General features: G+C 43.5%; 1 protein-coding gene across 1 annotated transcript in view; it reads right to left on the reverse strand.

Annotated features, from left to right (window-relative positions):
- LOC135883545 (vascular endothelial growth factor receptor kdr-like) overlaps positions 1 to 20,683 on the reverse strand; it is a 183,944-nt gene that overhangs the window by 59,973 nt on the left and 103,288 nt on the right. The window contains exon 11 of the mRNA XM_065410731.1: positions 16,937 to 17,057. Coding sequence (XP_065266803.1) covers positions 16,937 to 17,057 — 121 coding nt within the window. The remainder of the gene's footprint in view (positions 1 to 16,936; positions 17,058 to 20,683) is intronic.

Raw genomic sequence — 20,683 nt, forward strand, 5'->3', positions numbered from 1 at the left:
TGTAGGGAAATGAGATTCAAAGGTTTGATCCCATGTGAATTTTACATTTCACCTCTGCAGAAGAACAAGTAAATGAAAAAGTGTCTTTGTTTCTCATGGGGACATACTGTGCTGTAGTTAAGCAAAACCAGGGGAAAAATCCAGTTCCCCTGGCCTCCAACACAGGAAGGGTAGTGAGCCCCTAAATGCTGCCACTGCACTTCATTTCTGATGTGTCAAAAACAAAATCACACCAAAGAGGGAACATTTTTTGTACATTTTTTCCACGAGTCCTCCACTTCCCTCCACTATAACACTTAATAATGGCCCTGATTCTGCAAAGTACTTGAACACTTTGATTTAACATTAAACACTTGCTGAACTGGGACCAATATTATCTGCATTATTATCAGAGCTTATATTTATATAAAGCGACAAAGAGTCCTGTGGCACCGTATAGACTAACAGACGTATTGGAGCATGAGCTTTCGTGGGTGAATACCCACTTCGTCAGGCACATGTAGTGGAAATTTCCACCACATGCGTCTGACGAAGTGGGTATTCACCCACGAAATTTCCACCACATGCGTCTGACGAAGTGGGTATTCACCCACAAAAGCTTATGCTCCAATACGTCTGTTAGTCTATAAGGTGCCACAGGACCCTTTGTCGCTTTTTACAGATCCAGACTAACACGGCTACCCCTCTGATCTATTTATATAGGTTTTTTAATCTCCCAAACGATATGTGCAGGAATTGCTGCAGTCAGGACTGCGAGTCAGCAGTCTCTGGGATGAAATTGGACAGCTGTTCGACAGCTCACAGCCTCACTGCACGTCAGTTCTGCACTGGAAGTCAAGGAGAATACTAGGTAGCCAGTTAAAATGGCAAGGGGGAGATTGCCGGTAGGCAGAACGTAATTACCCATAGTGGAATTTGGCAAGAGAAACAACCCTATGCTTCTGAAAACTGCCATGAGATCTTACTGTCCACTTGCTGGTCAAGAATACAGGATTTAAAAAATGGGGTCTATATCCCGAGGAAAAGCCCTATAGCAGGGAAAGGAGAAGAAAAGATGACTAGAAGGCTTGCTATGCAGATGTCATTTATCAAGGAAGTGCTTAGATGTGAAGGTGATTGGACAGGTGGAGAAACATTCCCCATTCTTCCAATTTGGGGGAATTTCTTGGGGAAATCTTACTGAAGAAAGGAGAGAAAGAGTAACAGATTTCCTTCTTTGCATATAATGCACTCAGGTACCATGGTGGTAAGTTCAGTATACTCTCTAGAGATGGCAGATAAGCCCTCAGTTTAGTGTCTTGTCTTAGAAAGAGCACCTCAAGAAGCCCTCCAAAAAGTGGCTTTTACAACAGCAGCATTCAGCAGAGAAATGCATAGGATTTCAGTGGGGAAATGAAGGATTCAAAGTGATTTTATTTAATAAGATGAATCCCTTGAAACCATTATGCACCAGCTTTTCACTCTGGCTTTATGCTTCTGGGTAAATCCCTGAGATCAGGAGTCCAATTATCTTTGCAGCATCTTAAATAAAGTTCTCAGTTGCCAGACTGCCCTAATCTTGTTTCAGTTTCCAATAAAATGACGCTCTGGAACACACAAATATTCCACCTGGGGGGGGGCGTTAACCAGTTTGCACAAATCCCTCAACCCCTCCCATAGTAAAATCAGACAGGTTTGTCTTTCACTCAACAACATATACCAGGCTGAACCTGAACAGAGGGTTAGGAAGCCAGCACTGGGATCTGCTTTTGAAGTGGCCATGGACAAACTCGGGAAACAGGTTCCATGGACAAGTAACCCCTATTAACCCGGAGGGTTGTTAAAAATCATTTCATACACAATGCAGATGTTTCCACAGATGTTCATCAGCTGTTATTCTAGATAGTTTAAAAAAACCCAGGCTGAACAAACATCACAACCATTAAATATGTCTGTGCTTGGCCATGAACCACAGGTGGAGATTAGGGGATTGTTGCCATCCCTTTTGAATTAAAATAATTGTAATGCACAAGAAAAATGCGCAAAAGGAGGGTGAGTGTGGGGAGTGGGATGAAACTGAGCAAATGAAAACATAAGGCTAACATAGGGGAACAGAGGCCTAACAGTGAGGCCTATTAGATTGGAGTCAACTCTCAAGTGAGGTGGAGAAGACCTATCAGCTGGGACATTTAAAACAGAACTGGGGACAAAGCACTGAAGGATATTCTGATGGAATGATCCTACATTGCTTGCAGGGAAGAGCTAAATGATCCAGTGAGTCCCCTCTATCTCTTAATTTCTATGCTTAATGTATTTGATAGGCATAGACAGACCTGGAAAATTGTACCAGCAGTAGAAGTATCCTGGCCATAGGATCATAGAATAACAGGGTTGGAAGCGACCTCAGGAGGTCATCTAGTCCAACCCCCTGCTCAAAGCAGGACCAATCCCCAACTAAATCATCCCAGCCAGGGCTTTGTCAAGCCTGACCTTAAAAACCTCTACGAAGGAGATTCCACCACCTCCCCAGGTAACCCATTACAGTGCTTCACCACCCTCCTAGTGAAAAAGTTTTTCCTAATATCCAACCTAAACCTCCCCCACTGCAACTTGAGACCATTACTCCTTGTTCTGTCATCTGGTACCACTGAGAACAGTCTAGATCCATCCTCTTTGGAACCTCCTTTCAGGTAGTTGAAAGCAGCTATCAAATCCCCCCTCTTTCTTCTCTTCTGCAGACTAACTAATCCCAGTTCCCTCAGACTCTCCTCATAAGTCACGTGCTGCAGCCCCCTAATCATTTTAGTTGCCCTTGGCTGGACTCTTTCCAATTTTTCCACATCCTTCTTGTAGTGTGGGGCCCAAAACTGGACACAGTACTCCAGATGAGGCCTCACCAATGCCGAATAGAGGGGAATGATCATGTCCCTCGATCTGCTGGCAATGCCCCTACCTATACAGCTCAAAATGCCATTAGCCTTCTTGGCAACAGGCCACATTGTTATCTGCTGGATCCAAAATTTTACCCTATTTTTCTCTGAATAGATCTTTTCAGATAGAATACAGTGTTCTCTGCTGAGTTATAGGGATTGCTCTGAAGTCAAATCTGCAATTACTTTGAAATGACACGTTTGTAGTGACGTTATCATTGATGAAAGGTGGCAAATTGATACTTGAGAGACTGTAGTCTTCTGTTTTCCCTCTGTAGCAGCCCACACACAAGTGCAGTTCAAGCTTCCACAACACATCGCCCCTTACCAGCGTGACTGGCAGTTCAGCTGTGTGTCCAATCAATCCTTTGCTCCTCTGCCCATAAGCTGATTAATGACAAGGTATTGCAATGGCAGTTGTACTTTGGATACTTTTCTAGAGGGAGTTGGATTGAAACCCCCATCAATCATTACAGAGAGGCCACCAAATGCCCTCCAGAGACGAACAATTTCTGACCACTTGGGCTGGCTTTGAACTCACAACATAGAAGGCTTCATTGCCCCTTACATAATCCCTGGGCCACCCAGTCCCTCTAGTCTAAATGCCACATGATTAATAAATAGTTATAATAAAAGCAAGTTAACTAATTAAGTTTAAACCGAACCACAAAAGAGATGAATGTGATCTCTAAGGGAAGTAATGAGAAGACACTGCTAGGAAAAAAAATGGACTGGAATAGTCCAATACATTCCATATGTTTAACTGTGTAATGTTCCTGCACTGATAAAAAAAGAAGAAGAAGAAGCTATTTTAGAGGCAGCCAAGATGCATTCCACAGTCACACAACATGAGTGTCCTAAGACGAGCACAGCGTAGCTTGGCTTTTTCTTTAAGCTAGAGTAAGCTGGAGCCAGGAAAAATAAATAATGTTTTCTACCCTTTGTTTTCAGTTCCTTGGTCTCATCCCTCCCTCTTCTGGCTCTAGTTAACAATTCTTCTCTCTTTCACTCCATTAGCTACATGTGGGCGAGATAAGGAGGAGAGGGTAGAAAAGTGATCAGCTGTCTAACGCTGGCAGCGTGGGGAAGGAGATGGCTAGAGGAAGATGAAATTGACAGGAATTTCACTAGAAATCCTGCAAAGAATATATTGAATTAGCTCCTTATTCAGCCACGGGGAGGGCAATGGTATCATACTTGTATTTCATTGTTAAAGTTGCTGTCTTAACTATCCCAGTCAGATCTTAGCATGTTCATTTAAAAGCTGATAAAGGAAGGTGTGAGGACTAGCAATTAGATAAGGGGTCAGGGAGTCGACTGAGGACTGCTGGGCTCTGTCCTATGAATGATTAGCTCTGTGTCCTTGGCAAGTCATTTAACCTTTCCATGACTCAGTTTCCCTGTACAATGAAGACAATACTTACCTACCTCACAGGTGTGTTGGTTGGCTTACTGATTGTAAAGTGCTATGAGATCCTCAGGTGAAAGGTACTGAATAAGCACAACGTATTATTATCATGTCTATAAACGTGGAATTAAAAAAACCCTCTCACTGGTGATTTATGCATCATGTGGTTGTTTTGCTTACATCTGAGGGAACTTTCCTATCACATACTCTGTGCCAAATTGTACTTCTGGCCACTGTCTGGGAAAATCCGGACGTATGGTAACCCTAGGCACTTAGAGATCCTGGCAAGGTATTATTATGAGATCGCAACTGAAAAATGTCACCTCCAGCTGCCCAGAATCCCCTAGCACCTTGCTGGATCATTGGTTCGCTACTGACTCAGGGAAAACTCAGGACTAAAAAAAAATGCAGTAGTGCCTCAATCAAAGTTCAAAACTCAGTGTACTTGATAGAAAGCAAAATTCTGGTTTTAGGGTACCAGCCCCAGGAATTTATGGGGGGTGGTATCTGCATTTTCAGCAGGCAGGGCCCTAAAATATTAGTGCCACTGTACAAACATGCATCTCTGCAGGTCTTTGAGAGCCTGAAATGGAAGGAGTCTGAGACAGAGTGTAGTGAAGAGCTGGAGATGGGGGAAAATTCACCCTCCCCTTTGCAGGACTTCAGCTATGGCAGGACAGGCTCAAGTCACACAGGAAAAATAACCAATTTCAGCTAATCCCAGCTTCATAACACAGTCAATAAAAGCCAGGTTAACCCAGCCTCCAACATCTTTATTATTTCATCTGGCTAGTCAAATGCAGATGAATTACTTGCTAGGATATGGTGGGAATGGATTGGTCTATTTCCTGTCTGTTTCATTTCTGGTGAGAATAACCACTGATAAAAACAAGGAAAAGTCTGAAGGCTACAAGATTTCATCAGTGTCTTTTTAAAATTATATTCTGTTATCCAAAGGCTCCACTTAACTCAACACAGATAGCCTTGGTCTTCAGAAAGGGGGTGGGTGGGATTGTCCACAATGTAAGCTGGCAGACATAGTGCTGAAATCTGAGATTCACATAACCTAGCTTTATTAATAGGAATAAATCTTAATCAAGACACAAAGTTATTAGACATTATTATCAGAATGCCTTTATAAGCAGCAGGCCAGGGGGAGATGAAAATGAATGAACGAATCATAAATTGTAAAATTATATAATTTATAAATGTATTTTTTAATGAAAGTTTAATAATTTAATAATCAAATATTTAAATGTGTATGTACAAAGGGTGTGTGCTGAGGGGTACTGAGGGTTTAATAATAATATATGGAGATATACCTATCTCATAGAACTGGAAGGTACCAGGGACCTTGAAAGGTCATTGAATCCCCTGCCTTCACTAGCAGGACCAATTTTTTTGCCCTGATCCCTAAATGGCCTCCTCAAGGATTGAGCTCACAACCCTGGCTTTAGCAGGCCAATGCTCAAATCACTGAGCTATCCCTCCCCCCAGGAACACACAAAAACATGAACACTTTAGCAAGACTGCAATCTAGAAAAAGCAACAAAGGCCAGAAAAGGCTACTGCAAACTGGGATCAAACAACAGCTGCAAAGTTATTTTAATAATCCCAAAGGAACAAAACAGTTGTGTTGCAGAGAAATTGCTTACAGAGAGAACAACAAGAGTCATATTTAGAAAAATAAACTTGGGTGGAGGAGGCTGGATCTATGTATTCTTGTCTTCACTACCGCTGTGATTGATGCAGAGGTATCAATTTAGTGCGTCAGGTGAAGATGTACTACGTCAACGGGAGCACGCTCTCCTGTCGACACCACTTCACCGTGTCACGGTGTAGACACTGCATTAAGTCGATGTAAGTTACATCGCTCAGAGGGCTGTTTTTTTCACATCCCTGAGCAACGTCACTTACATCGACTTAAGCAGTAGTGTAGACAAGGCCTTATTAAGGTACTTATACAATAGTACCTGAGCACCGCACAATCTATATTTATTTATCTTTGCAGCAGGAGGAAACTGCTATTATCCCAGTTTTACAGATGGGGAACTGATGCACAGAGACAATAAGTGACTTACCCAAGTTTAGTTCCTTAACCACTGGACCATCCTGCTTCTGACTATTTCAGAAGAGATGGGGCCAAAGAGCCTTCTGCTTCTAGTTCACTGTTCTGAATTCTACTTAATGGTGAGACATGGTTGATCAGAAGCTTATGTGAATTGAGGCAGTGGTCTCAGCCCATGGCTCCTGGACAGATGTCATAATGAAAGAAGGCACCTTTGTCAATGGATTCAGGAAGGCAGGGACTGAAGGAGTCACAGAAACATGGTCTGTTCTGGTCAGGGATGGGAGAAGAAATTTGCCCTGTGCTGCCCATGCTATTCCTGTTCTGAGAAAGGCTTTGATGCTGCCAGTCGAGCACTTTTCACCTTGGTGCCTTTCAGACCCAAACACTTCAAACTCTTGCCCTGCTCCTGCTACCCGTTCCCTGTGGGGCAACACTTACACCTGGCTGGTGCCCCATTGAAGTCAAAGGGGCTCTGCACAGCCACAGTGGGAGGTTCAACTGCATGGCTTGGAGCCTGCAATACTATACCAATACTAATGCAGTGCAGCCACCTCTAGAACAGAGAGCAACAGCCAATGAGCACACACCAGTACGGGGGGAAGGGGAAATTTTGGCCAGGGACATTGGGTCAAATCCCTGCTCTGACCAAAACTTCCAAGGGAGAGTTTACATCAGAGTGATAGGCACTGTGTACATTCAATAACAATAACAGTGTCTACACGGGGCAGCCAGGCACAGTGAGTGGCTAGCATGGAACTCAGTTTTTCAAGCACAAAAGCCTGAAGCGAGTCCATGGACAGAACGCCTGTGTGAGCAGCGTTGAGTTGGGCTTGTGGTACTCTTCTCCCTTGTCTGGTAGACTAATGTCCACTAAAGCGCTGCAAAACAATGAACTTTCACTTCATCCATTGTCATCAGGAGGATTATGTTTTGTGATTTTGTTCACAAGCCTTTGCCGTTTGGGGGAAGGGTAAGTGTTGCAGGTTTGGGCAGAGAACGCAGCCTGAGGCTGAAATTCCAGAAACAATTGGTCAGATATTTGCCCTTGGCAAAAACTTGCCAGGTTTGCACTTGAAAATCTTTTTGGGGAGGGAAAATGGGAGGTGGGGTGGGGTTGGGTGTTTGCCCTTTGTGTGGAAAACAAAACAAAATAAAATACTGATGTTTATGTTTTGTTGCGTGTTTCAGGAATCCCAGCCTGATGCACAAAGCAGCAGCTGCTGCTGAAAGACTGGTGGAGGGGGGATTTTACAACTGTTGCAGCAATTGCAAGGCGCCTTATTTGCGCCGTGGCTTTTTAAACTGATTTTCAAACATGTAAAAGCCCCTGGACACAGATGGGTCTGTTTCATGATCACGCATGTGGGCAGTCTAATTCTCCTCTCATGTTGGTTTCCCAGCGCCATTTGCTTCAATGGAGTTATTCCTGCATTACACTGGTGTGAAGAGAGATGGAGACTGAGGCCCTTGTCTACACTACCATTTACTTTGGTCTAACTTACGTTGCTCAGGCGTGCGAATAAGCCACCCTCCTGAGCGACGTACGTTACACTGACCTAAGTGCTAGGAGAGCTTCTCTGCCAATATAGCTACTGCCACTCACAGAGGTGGTTTTATTATGCTGAGGGGAGAGAGCTCTCATGTCGGCATAGAGTGTCTTCAGCAGACTCACTACAGTGGTGCAGCTGTAGTGCTTCTAGCGTAGACTAGCCCTGAGTTTATTAGCAAGAGCTCAGCAGACCTGACATGGGTGGTGGCCTCGAGAACCTGAAAAGCCAGGGACCTGAATGCTTTACAAAGGAAGAACCTTTGTGGTGACAAGCTGCTGTTATCTAAAGAGAAAGAGACTGTTGTCAGTTGCTAGAAGAGGATCTGAATTAAATAGCTCTTATTCCTCCCAAGAGGAGGTTTCCATGGTCTAATTTTCTATAAAATACAGCAGGCCAGGTTTGGAATGAGATCTCTGCCCTACTCGTATGCCTCTTCCAGTAGGGTTACCATATTTCAGCAAGCAAAAAAGAGGACGGGAGGAGCCCTGCCCTAGCCCCGCCCCTGCCCCTCCCACTTCCCGCCCCCCTCAGAACCCCCAACCCTCCCCCTCTCCTTGTCCCCTGACTGACCCCTCCTGGGACCCCTGCCCCTAACTGCCCCCCAGGACTCCACCCCCTATTTATGTACAGGCGTGACTACCTGCCCTTTCCTGGTTATTATACGCGGCCAGTCCGCATCCACATCCAGTAATTAAATAAACTAATAATTTAAATTGGAATTTCATCCATTAATAAGTATTTATTATATAATTAAAACCATTCTATTGAAGGACAGATATTAAATAACACTAAATAAATTAATGTTCAAAACAATATTAAAAATTTGAAAATTTAGAGCATGGAAACCAAAATAGCTAAAATTTAGTTTTGGCAAGATACACGGAATGGAAACTCCAGGATCTTTACCTGTCACTGAATATAGCCATCATACCAATAGTGGAATATAAAACAAGTCTACATATACTCTCCTTAAAATTTTTACTTCTGTCCATTCCCAATAATTGTAACAAATCATTATTACCTTCACTCCACTTGCCACGCGCCCCAAGCACAAAACCAAAGAAGTGAATATTTTTACCTCCCGTTAAGTTTTTAATTTCTTCCTCTAACTCAAGATAATAAGCCACCTTCTCACTGTGGGCTTGTTCCAAACTTCCGGCATTATCCTCCCATCGCACTGTAACATCAACCACCACTGCTGTATCTCCTTTTATAAATATAATATCCGGCTTTCTTAACTCACCCTTACTATTTCTCAAATGGGGCTCTATCATTGCCTTCCACCCTAATTTACCAACCTTATCTACAACTGCAGACACTACTCTATTATGCCTTTTTATCCTAGCATTCTTAGTCTTATAACATTGTCCTGAGATATGGGGAACAGTCTCCCGCACTTTACCGCACCATCTACAAAGAGCATTCACACCTCCTCTTCCTCTTGCTAATGTCTCCCTAGTAGGATAAATATTTGCCCTAAGCTGCAATGCTGCGATATACGCTGACGATTTAACTTTACTAGAGTTTCTAAAAATCGAATTACTAATTAAATCATTTTTAAAATATTTTATCCCTATTCCCTGACATCTCAGTTCCGACCATCTTAAAAATTCCTCTTCCCTCCATTTCTTGGGATGAGATGTTACTGCACTAAATGACAATATTTTATCCACAAGATTTTCTCCTGCATATAGATAAGATAGGTCCATCCAATCATCTCTCGAGACAATATGTCTCCTCCATTTACGAATTAACATATTTGGGATTTGCACACTAAACTTAGTGAGAGCTAAACCACCATCCCTACCTCTAGAATAAAATATCCCATCTGTGGTACACTGAGGTAAATGTAAAATCTCTTTAACTATTTTTCTAACTAACACATCAAGATCGTCTAAAAGATTAAAAGGGGGTTCTATTAAAAGAAGATTATAAAATAGCTTCGGTAAAATATATGTCTGTAAAATTAATATTTTTTGGGCCGGTTTTAATGGGGCCTTAATTAAATTCTCACTCCAATCTTTCAATTTTTCTTTAAGTACCGGTCCCCCTACACATAAGAACATAAGAACATAAGAACATAAGAAAGGCCGTACTGGGTCAGACCAAAGGTCCATCTAGCCCAGTATCTGTCTACCGACAGTGGCCAATGCCAGGTGCCCCAGAGGGAGTGAACTTAACAGGCAATGATCAAGTGATCTCTCTCCTGCCATCCATCTCCATCCTCTGACGAACAGAGGCTAGGGACACCATTCTTACCCATCCTGGCTAATAGCCATTTATGGACTTAGCCACCATGAATTTATCCAGTCCCCTTTTAAACATTGTTATAGTCCTAGCCTTCACAACCTCCTCAGGTAAGGAGTTCCACAAGTTGACTGTGCGCTGCGTGAAGAAGAACTTCCTTTTATTTGTTTTAAACCTGCTGCCTATTAATTTCTTTTGGTGACCCCTAGTTCTTGTATTATGGGAATAAGTAAATAACTTTTCCTTATCCACTTTCTCAACATCACTCATGATTTTATATACCTCTATCATGTCCCCCCTTAGTCTTCTCTTTTCCAAACTGAAGAGTCCTAGCCTCTTTAATCTTTCCTCATATGGGACCCTCTCTAAACCCTTAATCATTTTAGTTGCTCTTTTCTGAACCTTTTCTAGTGCTAGAATATCTTTTTTGAGGTGAGGAGACCACATCTGTACACAGTATTCGAGATGTGGGCGAACCATGGATTTATATAAGGGCAATAATATATTCTCAGTCTTGTTCTCTATCCCCTTTTTAATGATTCCTAACATCCTGTTTGCTTTTTTGACCGCCTCTGCACACTGCGTGGACATCTTTAGAGAACTATCCACGATGACGCCAAGATCTTTTTCCTGACTCGTTGTAGCTAAATTAGCCCCCATCATGTTGTATGTATAGTTGGGGTTATTTTTTCCAATGTGCATTACTTTACATTTATCCACATTAAATTTCATTTGCCATTTTGTTGCCCAATCACTTAGTTTTGTGAGATCTTTTTGAAGTTCTTCGCAATCTGCTTTGGTCTTAACTATCTTGAGTAGTTTAGTATCATCTGCAAACTTTGCCACCTCACTGTTTACCCCTTTCTCCAGATCATTTATGAATAAATTGAATAGGATAGGTCCTAGGACTGACCCTTGGGGAACACCACTAGTTACCCCTCTCCATTCTGAGAATTTACCATTAATTCCTACCCTTTGTTCCCTGTCCTTTAACCAGTTCTCAATCCATGAAAGGACCTTCCCTTTTATCCCATGACAGCTTAATTTACGTAAGAGCCTTTGGTGAGGGACCTTGTCAAAGGCTTTCTGGAAATCTAAGTACACTATGTCCACCGGATCCCCCTTGTCCACATGTTTGTTGACCCCTTCAAAGAACTCTAATAGATTAGTAAGACACGATTTCCCTTTACAGAAACCATGTTGACTATTGCTCAAGAGTTTATGTTTTTCTATGTGTCTGACAATTTTGTTCTTTACTATTGTTTCAACTAATTTGCCCGGTACCGACGTTAGACTTACCGGTCTGTAATTGCCGGGATCACCCCTAGAGCCCTTTTTAAATATTGGCGTTACATTAGCTAACTTCCAGTCATTGGGTACCGAAGCCGATTTAAAGGACAGGTTACAAACCTTAGTTAATAGTTCCGCAACTTCACATTTGAGTTCTTTCAGAACTCTTGGGTGAATGCCATCTGGTCCCGGTGACTTGTTAATGTTGAGTTTATCAATTAATTCCAAAACCTCCTCTAGTGATACTTCAATCTGTGACAGTTCCTCAGATTTGTCACCTACAAAAGCCTATCCAGGGATCTATTCTAGCTCCTAAATATTTTTCAAAATCCCCTGGTTGAACATATTCAATCTCCTCTGACCCTATCTGCCAATTATCCTTAGGATTAACTACATAGGTTTTATGTTTAGTTAAAATATGAAAGCCTTTCGTTTTCTTCACATTAACAGAGAGATTAGTATTTTTACAAAACTCCTCTAAGATACCCAAATTTTTAATCATTCCTTTATATGAGCTACTTAAAATTGCCACATCATCGGCAAAAGCCAATGACGTGACACCATTGCCCTTAACATAAAAACCACTTCCTTCTACTTCTAATCTAGTTAAAAGGGGATCCATAGCAATATTAAACAAAATTGGGGACAACGGGTCACCCTGCTTGACCCCCCTCCTAATTAAAATAGACTCAGTAACTTCATCACCCACCCATACCCTAGTTGTGCAATTATCATAAAGGTCCCTAATAATATCTATAAAATGTTCATCTATACCAAATCTTCTCAACCCGGCTATTATATGTCCGTGTCCCACAGAATCAAAAGCTTTAGCCAGATCTACGAACACTATTGCAATTTCATTCCCATTTCGTTTAGCCCCTTTAATCAAATTATCTAATATAGCAATATTTTCCTCACACCCAGGGGCGGATATAAACCCTTTTTGTCTACTACATATCTTAACTGTTTCCACCAGTCTTTTTGCTAATATTTTGGTATAGATTCTAATCCAAACTGACCCAATTGTCAATGGTCTCCAAGAAGTTAACTTCTTCATTTCCTCCTCATCTTGTGTCTTTGGTATTAAAATCGTTCTATTTTTCTTAAATTCATCTGGTACCTGTCTATTTAGAAACCATATATTAAAAATTTTTGTAAGTATTAAGGAGTCTAAATTAAAAATATCCCACAAATTGCTCACTTTTACTTTATCTGGGCCAGGAGCACTATCTTTTCTTATTTCTCTTAAAGCTATTCTAATCTCATCCACAGAGATCGGACTCATTAATATATCATTATCCGCATTCTCTGTGGATGATGGCCACCCTATCATATTACCATGTCCAATTGTTCCCAAAATATTCACATAGTATTCCTCAATTTCTTTCATAGGGATAGCACACTTAGCCTTATCTGGCTCTCCCATTATAATGCGAGTCAATCTTCTTCTATCCTTATCAAATAATTGTTGATAGAATTTATACTTAGCTTTCTTTGTAGCATATCTTCTAATTGCATTAAATTGCTTCCTTCTCCCCTCCTTTCTCATCTTCCCTTTTCCTTTATTCCTCAACTCTATTTGACTTTCATTTCTAGGGTCCTTTCCCTCTACTAATGAATAACATAATTTTTCCAACATTGCCCATCCGAGAGCTTTTGTTAAATCCTCCTTTAATAATCCTTCAATTTCCCCTAAACTATTTATTATTTCTCTTCCCTCCCTACTTTGTTTTCCCCGTTTACATATTTTCTCCACTAAATCCACTTCTGGATGTCCTTTTAGTGGGAAAATCCTCTCTCTTGGGGGCGGAATTTCTAATATATTTACTCTAATGTCCTCTACCTCAGTCACTTCCTCCCTATCTCCTGTTACCACAAACTTCTTCTTTGCTAATTCTCGTCTTTTATCTGATATTTGTTTATTCGTTTTGGTCCTCATCTCGCTCTCAATACATTTATTTATATTCCTTTTCCCAATATATTTCCTTTCCAACTGTATAAGCTGCGCAACCTCATCTTTGGTCCATATACGAGATCTAGTCGATCCCTCTTTGATCTTACTTTTAGCAGCCATATCTTCTTTTCTTTGCTCATTCCTCACAGCAGGGTGTCTATGTCTACAGTGTTGGCTCAATCCAGATCTAGTATGAAAACCAAGCCCACAGACCGAGCACGTATGGCTCTTCATTGGGGTATCCTCCTTCTTGGGTATGCACTTGGGGTAGTGGCAAGCTATATTATGATATTGAGAAGATTTTCCACATTTACTACATACAACTCGTATGGCTTTACTTTTATGAACCACATTAATGTGTTTGGCCCATTTACCAAATGTTGGTAATATCTGGGGACATATTGGACAATTAAAACTATCAACGGGATACTCTAAATAAAAAACCCCATCCTTCCACGAACTACTTTCTAATATATTTATATTACTACCAGTACTGTTAAGATCCTTATTACGATCCCTATTAAAATCAGTACTTGGTCTAAAACTATTTAATAAACTAGACCCATTAACTAAATGAGCATTAAGATATCCCGATTCACTAACATATGGATCATCAAATGTACTTAAATACTTAAAATCTGGATTAAAACTTTCCATAGTTAAATCATTAAAAGTGTCCCTTGTAAAAACCATCGGTAAGATAGATAAAATCTCCTCACCATGATCATCACAAACAGTCTCCTCTACCTCCTCTCCATGCTCCACTGGGAGGACTTGATTCTCACTCTCATGCTCCTGAGACTTCATTATAGTCCACACCATTTTATCCATTTAAGCCTCCCTGCCTCTTGTCCCCTGACTGCCCCCTCCTGAGACCCTCCCCCCATCCTAACTGGCCCCCTAGGACCCTACCCCCTACCTGTCCCTTGACTGCCCCAACCCTTATCCACACCCCCAGACAGACCCCTGGGACTCCCACGCCCCATCCAACCACTCCCCACCCCCTGACAGCCCCCCCCAGAACTCCCGACCCATCTAAACCCCTCTGCTCCCTGTCCCCTGACTGCTCCGATCCCTCTCCCCACCCCTGCCCCCTGACAGCCCCCCCCAGAACTCCCAACCCCCCCCCTCCTTGTCCCCTGACCACCCCTCCTGGGACCCCTGCTCTTAACTGCCCTCCAGAACTCCACCCCCTACCTAAGCCTCCCTGTTCCTTGTCCCCTAACTGCCCCCTCCTGAGACCCCCCCACCCTACCTGCCCCCCCCGGACCCTACCCCCTACCTGTACCCTGACTGCCCAAAACCTTATCCACACCCCCACCCCCAGAAAGCCCCCCCCCGAACTCCCGACCCCCCCCCGCTCCCTGTCTCTTGACTGCCCCCTCCAGAACCTCCCTGCCCCTTCTCCGACCCCCTGGCCCCCTTACCCTGCCACTCAGACCAGCGTGCTGGGGAGGAGGAGCAGGGGGAGGAGCTCCAGACTGCCGGTGGGAACGGCTGGCTGGTGATCTGCGAATGCAGGGAGGGAGGGAGTGCTCTCAGCTGCAGGGGAGAGGAGGGGGAAGCGGAGGAGGGGCTCTCTCTGGCTGTCAGAGCCCCATGTAAGTGGCACCATCCGGCCGGCTGCCCTGTCAGCCGCACGCGCTCTGCATGGGGGGGGGGGGGGGAAGTCTGGACATTTACAAATTCCCCCCGGACGCTATTTTTAACTCTAAAAGCCGGACATGTCCGGGGGAATCCGGACGAATGGTAACCCTATCTTCCAGCAACTGTTGAGATTCTTTACAAACAGCTGGGACTTTCTGGGTGGTTGCTTCTTCTCTACAATTCTGAGACTAAAGGAGCAGCAAAAGACAGAGCCTAGAGCCTGAGTTATCTAGACACATACAATCCTAAATGTGGGGAAGCCCCAGCAGGGAGACAGCTCTGGGAATGAAATTGGAATTGTGCTTTTCTTCCCCACACCCACATTTTCAGAGTTCATTTTAAATTACATTCAGCATTGAAAGTCTCCATGAGACTCTCCAGATGGGAGAGGACTTGATTCTCCAGGGTGCTGATCAATCTGGACCCAGTCCAGGGAAGCACTGAAGCACATGCTTATCTGTAAGCAGGTGAGTAGTCCCATAAAGTTAACCATGTGTTTAAGTGCTTTGCTGAGTCAGCACCAGAAAACAAAGCCTCTTGCAGGATTGAGTCCCAACACACCTGATGCATCTCCACACCTACCCCTGAACAAACAGAACTGTGACACTGCCTGGAGACCCATACATATCCATATATACATAATAACTAAGGGGTAAAACATGTCAGAGCCACACCACAGCCTCTTCTCCAGTGCAGAGTCAGAAGTCTGCAGCTGTGGTGCAGAACATTTGCAGCAATCACCCTGGATTGGAATGTTCATGCATAAAAGGTGCCACCTTGTTCTTTGAAATGTTCCAGTTTGTGGCATTTAGGCCCAGACCCAGTGGAACTCTGGGAAGTATCATGTCTCCTGGAGCTCCCAAGCACACACAGGGATCATGCCCACTGTGCCACCTCTAAAGGTGTGCAGCAGGCAGTTCATGGGCAGCCAGCTTTGCTGGCCAGTGAAGACAGACAGGTGTTTATGGTTTTACCTCCTTCCACTTGTTGTGGAGTCACTGATGCCCCAGGGGGTTAGCGAACAACCACAACTCCAGTGGAAGTCAGTGGGAGCTGCAGGTGCTCAGAATCTCTGAAAACCAGGCCCAAGTTATCTTGAAGTGGGCACCCCAAAAATGGGTGCATCCAAACTTAGGGGGATCTCAGGAAAATGTAGATGCCGAGGTTATTATTATGGGGATAATAATGCTTCCATCCTTCACAGGTGTACTGTGAGCATGTTGGTGAAGTGCATTCCAGATCCAAAGTGCTTTGTAAGTGAGAAGTATTTTGATGAGCTTAGAGCTGAGTGCTAGTCACAGGCCCCCTCTTGTGCAGAGCAGTCCTTACACTTTCTCAAGAGTGAGCGAGACTGAAAGGTTTTTGACCCACATGTCTTTGGAGAGTTTTAAACAGGGCAAGTGACATCACTGCCAGAGTCTAACATTCCTAAACAGCAGAGATTTGAAAATGATTTCAGGGCTGTGGAATTTAAAGCATGTTAGCAGTTAGCGGGAAAGCAGTGCTTGAGAAACTCAAGGAGAGCTACTCTGTGTGAACATAAGAACATAAGAAAGGCCGTACTGGGTCAGACCAAAGGTCCATCTAGCCCAGTATCTGTCTACCGACAGTGGCCAATGCCAGGTGCCCCAGAGGGAGTGAACCTAACAGGCAATGATCAAGTGATCTCTCTCCTGCCATCCATCTCCATCCTCTGACGAACAGAGGCTAGGGACACCATTCTTACCCATCCTGGCTAATAGCCATTTATGGACTTAGCCACCATGAATTTATCCAGTCCCCTTTTAAACATTGTTATAGTCCTAGTCCTAGTGAGTGCAGCAGCTCCTCCAAGAAACCCAGGATTATTCCAGGACATACCTTTTTTTTATCTTCATGCATTATGTATTTCTCCTCAATGCTCTCGATTTTGTTGCCTGTCCACATGTCTGTCTCATTGATGTTTTTCTGAACGACAATTCTTTTTCCACCGTGTCTGCAGCTGGAGGTGGAAAAGGGATGGAGAGTTGATGGATGAAATTGAAAAATACACATGTATGTACATAGTCTATATAGGAAGCATTCAAACAGAGGTGGTCTCTATCTATACAGTGCCCCCGGACTTCTTGAAAGCTACTGATGATAACAGACTGATGGAGATTTCTGTCTCCTTGTGGAAATGACCATCACTACATCTCAAACTCATTTTGGGGGCATGTTTAAATTTGGTTTAAACTTTGATCCAGCTAAATCATTTTCTGATGTGCCTTAAACCAGCCAGAGCATGTGTCTAAACTGTGAACTCTAGATTAGAATACAGTAAAAACAATGTGTTTGCAATGAACAACATTCATAGGTTAGAACATGGGTTAGTCCCATTCACAATGGCTGGTCAAACTGTGTTAGAGACCAGGTTAGCTTCAACATGGTTTTCAAACTGCATCTAAAGACCAGGGCAGAAGGAGTGTTTATAGTGAGATATTCCACAGTTAGGAGACACAAATATCAGCATTCTGCCACCAGTGAAACTCCGCCAATTCTCTAAGAACTGCAAGTGATATTTCTGCAAACGGAGGCCTTCAGATTACCGGACACTCCGGAACTCGTGTGTGACAATCTATCTAAAGTATTTATACAGCCCTATTTATCACCACAACAATGCTGTGGGATAGGGTATTTCTATAATCCTCATTTTATAGATGGGGAACTGAGGCACCAAGAAGCTAAGTGAACAGCCTAAGGTCATACAAGAAGTCTGTGGTGGAGCAGGGAACTAAACCAACATGTCCCCGGCTAGTGCAGCCTCCATAAGAAACTCTACTATATGCCCCATGAAACAGCTAAAGACAGAGAGTGTGGGGTAATTAAATCAAATCACTAAAGTGTGATTTGCAAAACAGGAGATACACCTGCAGATCATTATAGTCATAGCTCATTAAAGATATCAGACACTTCCTGTATATTCTGAAATTCAGAACCCCACTTATTCAAACAGTGGGAAGTGAATGATGGCTTTTAATGTCCCTGCTTAGAAAAGCCAAGTAGGATAAGTAAGTGCAGAGAAAGGGATTGGAATGGGTGCATACTAAGACAACAGAGGAAAAAGAAGTAGTGGTTCCATTCATAATAATAATAATGCATATTGAAAATTAATTCAATATGTTTGCATACATCCCAAAAAGGGCTAATGTCATTCTGGGGTGTATAAACAGGAGTGTTGTATATAACACATGGGAGGTAATTGTCCCGTGCTAATTGACACTGGTGAGGCCTCAGCTGGAGTGTTGTATCTAAGGCCTGGTCTACACTGGGGGGGGGGGGGGGGAGTGTGTCGATTTAAGATACACAACGTCAGGTACAGGAATACCGTAGCTGAAGTCGACATATCTTATTCCGACTTACCTCCCGTCCTCACGGCGCGGGATCGATGGCCACGGCTCCCCCGTCGACTCCGCTACCGCCGCTCTCTCCGGTGGAGTTCCGGAGTCGACGGGGAGTGCATTCGGGGATTGATATATCGCGTCTTAATGAGACGCGATATATCGATCCCCGATAAATCGATCGCTACCCGCCGATATGGCGGGTAGTCTGGACGTACCCCAATTCTGGGTGACATGCTTTAAGAAAGATGTGGACAAATTGGAAAGAGTCCAGAGGAGAGCAACAAAAAGTGATAAAGGCTTTGGAAAACCTGACCTATGAGAAAAGCTTAAAAAAACTGGGCATGTTTAGACTTGAGAAAAGCACATTAAGGGTGACCTGTTACAGACTTCAAATATGATAAGGACTGTTATAAAGAGGACAGTGAATCAATGTCTCCATGCCCACTGACGGTAGGAAAAGAAATAACGGGCTTAATCTGCAGCAAGGAAGATTTAGGTTAGATATTAGGAAAAGCTTTCTAACGGGTAGTTAAGCACTGGAATAGGCTTCCAAGGGAGGTTGTGGAAGCCTCATCTTTGCAGGTTTTTAAGAACAGGTTGGACAAACCTGTCAGGGATAGCTTAGGTTTATTTGGTTCTGCCTCAGTGCAGGGAGCTGGACTAGATGACCTCTTGAGGTCTCTTCCAGTTCTACATTGCTATGATTCAATATTAGACAAATACAGAGTAGGGCGTGCTTCTTATTAGTTCTGAAGTTTCATCGCAGATGGCACTCTTCAGAGGGCTTGCTGGATCAGGGGACTGGTATCTGTGCCGGGCTAGGGATCTTTTCATTTCATGGTTGCCAGTTTAAATCCAGTTTAGGATGGAAGTGAATGGAAATTGTTACCATGTGATTGATGGCTGGGTAGTGAATTCAATTCAGATCCTAAAAGACAGGTGTCTACATCACAAAGTCAACACACATGACAGAAATCCGCCCCCTTGTTAGCAGTTTCAGCAGAGATGCCAAGGTTTGGATGACCAGGGAGTCTGAACTTCTGCCCTCAGTCTTAGAGGCCATTGCACCAGAATAGGGTTATAGAAGGTAAAACTTGTGCAAAATAAATGTGACCTGATTTTCAGAGGTGCAGCATACCCATAAACCCCATTGATTTGCTTAGGACAGGGGCTCTCAAACTTTTTTACTGGTGACCCCTTTCACATAGCAAGCCTCTGAGTGCGACCCCCCTTATAAATTAAAAACACTTTTTTATATATTTAACACCATTATAAATGCTGGAGGCAAGCGGGGTTTGGGGTGGAGGTTGACAGCTCGCAACCCCCCATGTAATCACCTTGTGACCTCCTGAGGGGTTCTGACCCCCCGTTTGAGAACCCCTGGCTTAGGAGTTGTGGGTGCTGCACTTGTGACAATCAGGCTCCCAATACATAAGATCTCCTCTGTAAGATGCACATTGGGGAAGAAGTGTTTTAGCCAGGAGATCACAAGACACGCTTTGGATCAATAAATCTGTACTAATATTGGTGTCTCCATCCAACACGGTCTGATATGAAGGTGCCTTGTGTGGCTTCCTACAAGTAACAATTCCCCCATAAGGCTGCATAAGGCAGGAGCTCAAAGGAAACAAGTCAAATCACAGCTAGACTTGGAGTGAACAATGACCGCGCATTGGGACTCCAGCTACAGCAGTGAGAGAGAGAAGGAGAGGAAATGAGACAACAGCAGGAAATGAGGGAGGGTGGGGTGTGTGTCATTTCCCACAGGAATCCTCCTACAGCTTCTGCTGAGGAGAGATAAGACTGCCTCAGAGGCCAGCAGAGGTAGACGCCACTCTGCAATTGTATTTAAATTGATAACATCAGGGACTGAATAGCTCGGGGAGTTGGGACTGGGGTTATGCCCAGCCTTTTGCTTCCAGGTTACTGATTCTAATTTGGACTAGGTTGGCAGTAATGCCCCAGAGTTACTCACACACAGTGCCTGCTGTTGGTGGTATGTCAGCAAACTAAAACACAGGGAAATGTTGTACTTTGAGTGTGAAGTCTCGCAATCCCATCCTAGATGCAGGGCTCGGAGGAGATTGCCGGTGAGCTAGTGTGACTTCCGTCAGGATGCCTGATACATGACCCTGTAGTATTCCCTCTCTAGTCTTACCTAAGCCCTTGCTAAACACCTTCAGTGATGGTGCCTTGAATACCTCCCAGGGAAGCGTAGTGCAATACCTATCTGCTCTGACAAAGG

The sequence above is a fragment of the Emys orbicularis genome, chromosome 9 (assembly GCF_028017835.1).
Source record: "Emys orbicularis isolate rEmyOrb1 chromosome 9, rEmyOrb1.hap1, whole genome shotgun sequence".
Classification (NCBI taxonomy): Eukaryota; Metazoa; Chordata; order Testudines; family Emydidae; genus Emys; species Emys orbicularis.